Source organism: Ipomoea triloba, chromosome 12, assembly GCF_003576645.1.
Source record: "Ipomoea triloba cultivar NCNSP0323 chromosome 12, ASM357664v1".
Taxonomy (NCBI): domain Eukaryota; kingdom Viridiplantae; phylum Streptophyta; class Magnoliopsida; order Solanales; family Convolvulaceae; genus Ipomoea; species Ipomoea triloba.
Genome location: NC_044927.1, coordinates 13676657 through 13688171, shown reverse-complemented (window position 1 = coordinate 13688171; position 11515 = coordinate 13676657). Strand labels below are relative to the sequence as shown.

The window sequence follows — 11515 nt, the reverse complement described above, 5'->3', positions numbered from 1 at the left end:
CAGATTGATTTGAGATTTCCCCAGTTTCTTTGCCCTTTTCTCTGTGGCGGTCCCAATTCGTGAGACGGGTCGGATCAACATAATTTAGATCATATAAATCAACCAAAAACCAATTTATAACAATAATTATGACCTAAATTATGTTGACCACCTGTGAAATAGTCTTACACAAGTTTTTACATTTCTTGAGACATAGTGACAAACTAGAACCTTTAAATTTTTAGATTATACAATTTTTCAACAGAAAAAAAAAACAATAATAATAATAATGGATACAATTCTCTAGAAAGATCCTCAAAAAGGCAAGACAAGGGCCTCACAGTGGCACCAAAATTTTTTATGAATACGTAATCAAAATTAGATTATAAAAGTAATATAATTTAAAAAGAGTAGATAATCACAATTAGATTATAAATATAATATAATAATACACTTTAAAGAGAGTATAAAGTGCTCATAACAACGTACCTTATTATTAATCATTCACTTTTTTAGGGTGTGTTTGGTTCGTGGGTTTAACTATCAGGAATGGGAATCAAAGTCATTGTTATTGTTTGGTTAACAAGTTTTTAGAACATTACTATGGGATTTGATTACCCCCTTAATTAGAAAACTCATCCCCTAATAAAATAAGGGTTTCATTCCATTATTCCCCCTTCTAATTGGTAATTTGATTTTTAAGTTTCGATTAGTACTTTTAGATTTTTGTTTTTATTTTTTTTATTCGGTGCTTTGGATGTCTTTATATTAGAATAAATTGTCTTGATTTTTTGTTCTTGTATTTTTAAAATATTTATTCCCATTATAGGGTCATACATAACCAAACAACAATATTGGTAATCATTTCAATTCCACCTTACTACCAAACATGCAAAGTGTGTGTTTGGTTCGCACATGGGAATCGGAATCGGAATCGGAATGGGTATCAAATACTTGGTAATGGTAATGGGTTTTGGTAAAAGTATTTTGCATGTTTAGTAGTAGGTTGGAATGAGAATGATTATTACTAGTTGGGGAAGCGACTGAGGAGGAAGGGAATGAAACCCTTATTTTATTAGGGAATGAGTTTTGCAATTAAAGGGTAATCAAAACCCATAGTAGTGTTTTAAAAACCTGTCAGCCAAACATTAACAATGACTTTGATACCCATTCCCGATAGCTAAACCTGTCAACCAAATACACCCAAAATACTTTCACCAAAACCCATTACTATGACCAAATATTTTATTCATATTCCAATTTCGATTTCCATGTGCGAACCAAACACACCCTTAATTGTATCTAACATAATACCAATAGCGCTTCTGCCACCTAACCATAGACTAAGTTTCTCTCTCTAACTTTACTAGGAATGGCAACGGGGCGGGGCGGGGAGTATACTCCCCGTCCCCGTCCCCGCTCCCCAGACCCCGTCCCCGGCGGGGATTTAAAAAAATTCCCCGTCCCCGTCGCCGCGGGGAATTTGGCGGGGGCGGGGAATCCCCATCCCCGGTCAACCCTATAGTCAAATTTTAAATTTTCAATCCTAAATATAAAATATAAATAGTCCAAATGTTAGAATGTTTTAAAGTCCGAATCTAAAATCTCTAATCAACATGATTACATAGCGGCTAGAAGCTTTTGTCTTTCTTCTGGTGGGATGAGTTCGCCGGCGACACTAGCAACAACGAAAGCCCCTTCAGCACGTCGAAACAGCGAAGAAGACGACCTACTCGAGCGCAGCACAAAGAAGACGAAGACTTCGACTGAATCGCCCATGGGCGACGACACCTTAGGCAAGGACGACGAGACAACGACAAACCCATGTAAGACCTCCAATACTCCTATGTTTTCTTTCAAACAAATTGTGGCAAATGAAACAACATAAAACCACAAAATACTGGAGGAAATTGACCTCATTTCGGATGATGAGTGATAAGAGTATATTTGGTCATATTTTTACCCCATATTTAAATCCATTTCTACCACTAAATATTAATATTATGTTCTTAATAATATTGAATTTCTTCATTGTGATAAATAATTATTATTTGACCAAAGATGATGAAGATTTGATAATTGAGCATAATATTAATATTTTGTAGTGGCATTTATAATCTTGTTTTGTATGTGTATATTTAATTGCACCAAGTAGGTGGAAGACATGATTTGGTGGAATGATGTGATGAGTGGGAAGCAAAAGACAAATGAAAGAAGGCAAAAAGAGGCATAAAACATGGAGCCAAAAGCAAAAAGAGAAAGTGGAAGATTCTGCAAGAAATTCTAGAGGAGGACAATAGGCGTCTGTCTGCGTCCTGAAACAGATGCCTATTGTCCATTTTCACACTGCCCGGATTTTTGGACTTACGCCGCGGCGAGAATTAGGCTCGCCGCGGCGAAAATCGTTGACCATGCGCGAGAATTCTGCAGTCCAAATTCCAATTTTGCCCCTGCCTTTACCCAACTATAAATACCCCTCATTTCTCCATTCTTCAATATCCAATTTTCAGATTAGATTAGTCCCTTCCCCTCTTCTCTTTTCCTTTTCTTCTCCTTAAAAATGTAGACCTCCAAGTGAGGCTTGTTTAGTAGTGTAGGAGTAGATTAGGATTTATTTTGTAATAAGAAGAGGGATGATACAAGGTTATGAGCTTCAACCGATGGATCGAGGGGAATTTCTTCCCTTTCTTTCCTTAATTTACCTTGAGCTAACCTTGTATCAAGATGCTTGTTCTTAAATTTATTTATATTTGGATTATGGATTGTGTTTATGTCTAGATTGTTGTTCGTTCTTCAATTATTATGAATTGTTAGTTTAGCTTCTATGAGTTGTTGGGTGCAAGACTTGTTATTGAAAGTGTGTGATTAATGGATCCAATTACATGCTTGTTTGTTGTTGTGTCACGGTGAGAATCGGGCATGGCTAGAACACTCTTGCCACACCTATTGATTTATACAATGCGAGAGCTTGATAAATTATAGGGGGATTTCTCGGCTAATCTTCGGTTCCTTCACCGCGAGAGCGGGTTGGAATTTAGAAGTTAGCCAAAACGGTTCCTTCACGGGTGACAGCGTGTTGGAATCTAGAGGTTAGTTTAGGCTACCTCCTTACAACTTGTAGGATTAACTTGAGTTTGGGCATGTTGATTTGCTTAGGATCTTTAAGACGAGCCTCGCTTGTAGACTACGAGAGTAGATAACTTGCGGTTTGGCACATTCGGGTAGATCACGAGAGTGGCACCGAGGACTTTAGTGCATTTCCCCCATTCACAAGGGATAAAACTTCTTTTCTACATTTGTTTGACTCATGATGGGCATTGACCCGATCCATATCCTTACCTATGTTGCATCTTATATATCTCTCTTCATTTGTTGCTTTTATTTTTGTTATTTACTTTTGTTTGCTATAACCATGTTATGACCGAACTAGCTTCACAAGAATCAATCTGAGTTAGTGCTCAACCAACCATTCCCTGTGGATCGATAACCCCGGAATACTCCGGGTATTTGCGTGTACCTAAAAGCTACAACCAATGAGGATGATGACACTGACGAAGAAGTTGACGGGAACTGTTCAGTTATCAAACTTACCAAGGCAGAAAAACTAAGGCTTCGAAGTAAGTGGATGCAGACCCTGATTGTCAAGGTAATGGGTAGAAATGTTGGGTATGCTTATCTCCTCAAGAGACTGACATCAATTTGGCACCCTAAGGCAAGGATGGAACTATTTACCATGGAGAACAGATATTACATTGTCAAATGGAAGACTACGAGTTTGCTAAGTACGGGGGCTAACTTTTATCTTTACACTGATAAAACAGAGAGTATGATTGTCTGGATCAAATTTCCTTGCTTGCCGGTTGAGTACTATGACTACAATTTCCTCATGAAAGTAGAGAAAAAATTTGGTCATCCGATTAATATTGACACAGCAACTAGTCGGGTATCAAGGGAAAGCTTTGCTAGAGTATGTGTTGAAGTAGACATAATGAAACCTCTATTGTCCAAGTTTATGCTAAAGGGAAGAACACGACCAGTAATGTATGAAGGTCTGCACCTTATCTATTTCAGATGTGGTGTCTATGGCCACAACATTGATGGATGCCAACAGGGTAAGAAGGATGATACCACCTAGGAGCAGAGAGAGAATAAGGACGTTAAAGATCAGCCAGTGACAAACTCGGATGCTGATAACGGCTTGCGAGTAACACAAATGTTAAGGCTAACTCCACCAAGGAACCCATAGTAGCCAAACCAGAATTAGCGGAAGATTTCGACGCATGGATGATAGCTACTAAACCAAGAAGAAATAATAGGAATCAGGGAAACAAAGACCATAAAGGGGCTGGAATAGAAAACAATGATTATTATAGGGGTGGTAATAATAAGGTGCAAAATGGAAGAGAATCAGGGTCAAGATTTGCGCAGCTTGAGAGGGAAGAGACAGAGTTTGATGTGGTGGTGGAATATGAGAAAGAAACTAAAATTTCCCAAACTATAGCAACGTTTCCAGCAAAGTAGCAATGAGCAAAGGGCGAAGAAAGACAGTCCAAGTGTCTGAGAAAAATATCCAAGGAAATAATATCCATATACATAAAAAACAGTATGATATGGTTAAGTCTAGTGGGACCAAAAACCAACAAAAATACAAACAAGAAAGACACAACAACCAAGCCACGGCCGCCAACGAACACACACTGGTCATGGATAACAGGTTTGGAGGGAATTCTGTCCAGGTTTTTGAAGATGATCACGATGAGACAACAACAAGATTGAAGATCAATTCTACAGATTTTATGGAGCACCATGAGGATCCACCAAACATTAATAATGATATTGAGACTGGCTTATCTGAGAATGAGAGATTTGAAGATAGTCTGGACACCCCACACATGGGTGATATGGACGTGGAACTATGATGTTCTTGCCTATTTTGTTGCTTCCTTGTCGCTTTGTCTGGTTTTTGGTTCGTTTTTTGATCTTGTTTTTATGAAGATTATCACCTGGAACTGCCAAGAGTCAGCGTCTAAGTTTTTCCTTAGAGCTGGCAAGCTATTTTCTAAAACTCACAACCCGGATATTTTTTGCCTGCTTGAACCTAAAACGTCGGGCAATAACGCAAATATAATCTGTTTTAAGGTGGGATATGCACACTGGCTCGGATTGAGGCCCTTGGATTTAGTGGCGGTATTTGGGTTCTTTGGAAAAATGAGATTAATGTCAGTGTTATCACCACCCACCCTTAGTTCATGCACATGGACATCAAGGAACCTTCTGGCAGATTTTGGAATCTCTCGGTCGTTTATGGCAGCCCCAACCTTCATCTTGGCAAATGTCTTTGGACCACACTTAGCCGAAGCAAAGTTAAAGTGAATAGCCCTTGGCTGATTGCAAGCGACTTTAACGCGGTTGCTAGCAATGATGAAATTTCTAATTCAGAGAATCCAGGCTTGCACAGAAATGGCGATTTCAGAAACTGAATTCTTGAGGAATCATTACTGGACCTGGGTTTCACGGGGCAAAAGTTTACTTGGAAAAGGGGAAATTAAATAGACAATTTTAAGGGAGCTAGACTTGATCGGGCTCTGTGCTCACCCGATTGGATTGAGCAGCTTTGGAACACTAAAGTCACCCACCTTGTGACACTTAATTCTGACCACTGTCCTATTTTAATCGAGATGGACAAACTTGTTGAAAGAAACCACAGAGATTTTATGTTCCAGGGAGCTTGGGTGAGTCATTAAAGCTTTATTGATGTCATCCAAAAAACCTGGAACACCAACACCAACAAGGATGTTTGGGATAACAAAGACATATGGCAGCTAAACTCAATAAGTGGAACAAAACTACCTTTGGCAATATTCACCATAGAAAGAGGAATATTCTTAAACGACTCGAGGGAATTCAAAAACACATGGACCGCGAGGGCCACACTAGTTTGATAAAACTTGAAAAAAGAATTAGAAAAGATCTGGACGAGGTCTTACATCAAGAAGAATTGTTATGGTTCCAACATGCTAATGAAGAGTAGATTGTGTCAGGGGACCGCAACACCAAGTATTATCATGCTGGGAGATTGTTGGCCCGTCAGTTTTTCAACAGGTTGATAATTTTATGATGAATGGCCGGATGGAAGATGGTATCAACAACACTCTAATCGCCCTCATCCCGAAAAATAACTACCCTAGTAGTGCTAGTCATTTTCGCCTGATTAGTCGTTGCAATGTTATATATAAAATCATTACTAAAACCATGACTAATCGCATCAAACCTATTCTGAAGAAGATTATTGGGGCAGAGCAATGCAGTTTTTTTCCGGGTCGTCAAATCATAGACAACATCCTTATTTACCAGGAGGTCCTCCACTCTATGCGTTCAAAGCAAGGGAAGAATAGTTACATGGTGCTAAAAATTGACCTCGAGAAAGCCTACGATAGGCTCAATTGGGAATTCATTAGGGATACCTTAGAAGATGTGGGCATGAATAATAACTGGGTAAGAAATATCATGGTCTGCATTGAATCTTCCAAGATGCGAATGTTATGGAAAGGAAAGCAACTCGACTAAATTGTGCCCACCCGGGGTATCCGACAAGGAGACGCGATCTCCCCATACATCTTTGTCCTTTGCATGGAGCATTTAAGCAACCTGATAAAGGGAGAGGTTGAACAAGGAAAGTGGAAAGGAATTCGGCTATCCAGATATGGACCTTGTTTAACTCACCTATTTTTTGCTGACGATCTAGTCTTATTTGCTGAGGCTTCGCATGAACGAATAACCATCATCAAGAGCTGTCTTGAGAGATTTAGTAAAGCTTCGGGTCAAAAGGTAAGTTTAAACAAATCTCAGATTTTCTTTTCTAAAAATGTGAACAGTGGACACGCAGATAGGATCACCAACCTCGCAGGCATCCCACACTCAAACAATCTTGGGAAATATCTCGGGGTTCCTTCTATACATAGAAGAATCAACAATAATCTTTTTGCTTCAATCCTGGATAAGATAGATATGCTTCTTGATGGTTGGAAAACTTTAAGTTATTGACATTAGCTAGACGACAAGTCCATGCCCAGTCCGTGCTGCAAACTATACCATACTACAACATGCAGACCATGTTTATGCCGGTTGGGGTTTGTGAAGCTATTGACAGATTCGCAGATTCATTTGGGGAAACATTCCTGAGAAGCGCAAGTGTCACCTGGTGAATTGGGAAATTGTTACCAAGCCGAAAAGTGAAGGAAGCCTAGGCATTCGATCATCTAAGGAAATGAACATGACTTTTATGACAAAACTTGGGTGGAGGTTCCAAACTGAAAAATCTTTGGGTTAAAGTTCTAAAAGAAAAATATGCTAGGGGTAAAACTGGGATGGAATGTATAGCGCCCAAAAAAAGATGCTCCAATACATGGAGGGGATTGCATCTGCCTTCACATACATGCACAGAGGTTTCCGGTTTATGGTTAAAAGTGGGAGGGACACCCATTTCTGGGAAGACCCATGGATCCATGATCAACCTTTGAAGATGACAAGTAGAGAATAAATGGCACCAAGTGATACTAACATTAAGGTCAGGGACCTCTAGGATGACAACAAGGGTTGGAAGTGGGAGACCTTAACCGATATCTTGAATGATATGAAAGAGCTCCTCAAAGCGACAACTCTGGAAGAAGATGACAGTGTTGACGAGCTTTATTGGACTTAGGAAGCCTCAAGTAAGTTCTCTGTTAACTCGACTTATTTACTAACAAAGGGCATCGAGAATAGTTTGCAGGAAAGAGTCTGGATAGAACTTTGGAACATTAAAACCCCTAATAAAATGAAGACCTTCTTATGGACGGCTCTCCATAACCGAATTCTTGGAAAGGCTGAAATGAAGAGAAGAGGTATTACGAATGATGATACCTGCGACATCTGCCCCGGTGAATCTGAAACTGCCGAACATATTCTAAAAAAGTACAAGAATGCGAAGGAAGTCTGGAGAGTTGTAGCAGGACGGCAAAAGTGGGGTGCTTGGAATACTCTGAGCTACAAGGAATGGCTGGACATGAACTTAACAAAGTAGGGAGGCAGGAATTATAACAACGATTGGCCACACATGTTTACTATCATAGCGTGGTGGATCTGGAAGTGGAGGGATGACAAAATCTTCAACAACAAGTATCGGGATATCCATAGAAAAACTGCATGGATAAAGGAAACTGACGAAGAGGTAAGCCGTGCATCCTCCCGCCACGACAGCCGGAAGGGTGGAAAAAAGACCGAGAAGGTGGTGCAACTCAATTGGAAACCGTCAACCAGCCACAGGTTCAGTATCAACGTCGATGGGAGTGTCAAAGCGAGTCTCTACAAAGCTAGATACGGAGGAGTATTATGGAACGCGAAAGGACGGTGGTTGGAAGGGTTTATGGCCAAGATCGAATACGGGGAACCAACAATTGTTAATGCTAGAGCTATTGTCAAAGGACTGGAATGGGCCAGGCAGAAAAATATCCGAGACGTGGAAGTGCAAACGGACGCCAAGAACGTGGTCCAATATAATGGATTTATAATGGGGATAACGGCAGAGGACCAATCAGACAGTATGTTGATGAGGCTAGATGGTGGCTCACAAGAGATTGAAAGGTCACCATCAGTGCAATTTACCGAGAGCAGAATATGGTCGCTGACTGCCTTTCCTCAATGGGAGCACGTAGCTTAGATGATTGGAAGTCCTTTATCACCTGTCCCATTGACAGTGACAGAGAGTATTTGAATGATCTGGCGCATGCCACGTATAACCGAAGAGTGAGGGAGATTAGTTAATGTTTTTCTTCCTCGGGGTTGCCCCCCTCCCTTGTTAAAAAAAAAAAAAATACCAATAGCATTGCCAATTGTCATTTAAAATTTTTTTTAATCAACTTTTGAAGTACAAACTTTCCCTATATTTTCCCACAAACTTTTCCCTCTTGAAGTAGCATCACCTTATTGGTAATTAAATTTATTTTTTAATGCACTCAAAAAAAATTTATTTTTTAATTAAAGAAAAATTACACTTTTCGTCTCTAAGTTATACGATAATTGTAGAATTCGTCCCTAAACGTTAATCATGCTAACAAAACATGTACAACTCATGAACAAAAAGTCAATAAAATGACAAAAAGTACAATGCAAATAAAAATTTAGGGGCAAAAAGTGAACACAACAAACAATTATAGACAAATCTTACAATTACCATATAACTTAAAGACAAAAAGTATAATTTTTCCTTTAATTAATTATGGAATTAACCAATTCATTGATGCCGAATAAATGATGGAATTAACCAATTCATTGATGCCGAATGAATGATGGAATTAACCAATTCATTGATGCCGAATAAATCAACGCCACATTATGAAGGGAAAATCAAGAGAGGAAAATAGCATTTTCCATAATTTATTGGTAATGCAACTAACAATTGAGCTTTCAAAGTTGAGACGTCAAAAGTAGTGATTCACAAGCTATAAGTTAAGACCCTAAAATCAGTTAATAAGTGAGTGTAGTATCATCAACAAAGAACCCCTGTCAAGAATAACTAAAGCGAGCCTAGAGTAGAGCCACAGCTAGATAGATGCAATATGGGTAAACACATTACAGGGTGGTGGTCATAAAATCATAAACAACGAACCATGTTCAAAATAGCACCGCTAACAGCTAATCAGAACCTAGATGGAATATTGAAACAAACTGATGATTACACAGTTCCATGTATATGTTGTTTCCGGACACAAACCAACAGGCAGGAAATGAAATCTTGTAGACATCATTCCTTGGAAGATTTGTTGATGAGTGACTTGTGAATGTGTGGGATCACACCCCCTCCCGCTATTGTTCCTTTGATCAGTGTATCCAGTTCTTCATCTCCTCGGATTGCCAGCTGCAAATGCCTCGGGGTGATACGCTTCACCTTAAGATCCTTACTCGCATTTCCAGCCAGCTCCAACACTTCAGCAGTCAAATACTCCAGGATAGCGGCAGAGTAAACAGCCGCTGTAGCTCCCACCCTGCCATTTGCTGTGGTTCTCTCTTTCAGCAATCGATGGATACGCCCCACTGGGAACTGCATTTTGCAAATGTTTCACAAAAGGTAAACTCTCATGTCATGTATCCAAGATAACTTGCTGAATTTCAATCACAAATGTAACATATGAAGACCATAGAGAGAGAGAGAGAAACACACTTAATTTACAGTCCAACTGTATGACAAAAGATAGTTAGCCAGAAAAGTAGTTCATTATGGGGGTAACCCCAACCAAGAAGACAAGAGATCCATACTTGTAATTACAAGGTTACAAGTTCGAATCCTTGCCCACTTGGTTTGAGCCAGTCAGCTATGGGTAACCTAGGCTAGTTTACTTCCTTGTGGACCTTTGCCGGCTAGGGTCACAAGGCGGGCTTTACCAACGCTCAAAAGAGTTGTGGGGTTTCCCTCGTCATCCAAAAAAGTAGTTCATTATGGATATTTTTTTTTTGGTTATTAAATTCCAAAAAGTAATTCCACAACATTGCCCTACAATATAGCAGAATTTTCAACAGAAAACTAGTAAAAAACTTCAATCCAACGTTTCAGAATAAGTGGCCTAATATTGGGTAAATTCTAAAAAATCTAGGGCCAAAACCAAGCATAAGACTAAGTAGTATTCAATACACCTTTAGATGAAAAAAGACCCCCACCACCAAAGTAAAGATTTTTGGAATCATGAAAAGTATTTAGAATAATGCATGACTTAGACTAGAAGCAATACACTATGCCCACCATTGCCAATTCAACCACATGCTAAATGACTGCAGACATAAAAGTTTGAATGGTGGATGATATTACTGAGAGATCAAAACAGTAAATAGCTTCTACACTAGAGCAGGGAACCAGTATACAAGGCTTACATTGCAATAAGGTCTGTGGAAGTAGTTATTTCTTTGTTATGAAAACAAAGAAATTAGAAATACGCTGGAGGAAGGTGAAAAAGGTAGGGGGAATAGAAACGGAGCAAAGGTTTTCAACCATAGAAAAGAATCCTACAAATGCCCCTCAGAGAGTCGACCTACAACAACGTTCCTCTAAAATACGCTTTTCGAATTCCTAAATATCCTGCTTGATATCATTGTCCCCTAAGAAGAATTAATACTCAACACATTCAACAGCAGCAATTGCCAAATTTAAGTATACAATTTTACAGAAGCCTAAGCACAATTGCTGAATTCCAAACACTAGACCCTAGTTGCTTTAACATTCTCCAACAAAAAACAAATCCGAGTACACCATTTTAGTTGTCAACAAAATCTCTACCGCTAAAAGAAAATTGAGAACGCAAAAGAGAAAACCATTCCATAGATCTACAAGAAATCGCAACCAAACAAACCTTAGAAGCATTAAATCAGCAATCAAACATGACCAGCACAACGCCAAACCAATATACCATCCCACCACAAAAAACTTCGAGGAATGAAATAAAACAAAGCATTTACCTAAGAAGCAAACAAATGCGTTTTCATTAAAAAAAAAAAAAAAAAAAAAAAA

General features: G+C 39.1%; 1 protein-coding gene across 1 annotated transcript in view; it reads right to left on the bottom strand.

Annotated features, from left to right (window-relative positions):
- Positions 1-9429: 9429 nt before the first annotated feature.
- The window catches only part of LOC116000523 (probable histone H2A variant 3), a 3870-nt gene continuing 1784 nt past the window's right edge, over positions 9430-11515 (bottom strand). The window contains exon 2 of the mRNA XM_031240613.1: positions 9430-10057. Coding sequence (XP_031096473.1) covers positions 9761-10057 — 297 coding nt within the window. The 3' untranslated portion in view covers positions 9430-9760. The remainder of the gene's footprint in view (positions 10058-11515) is intronic.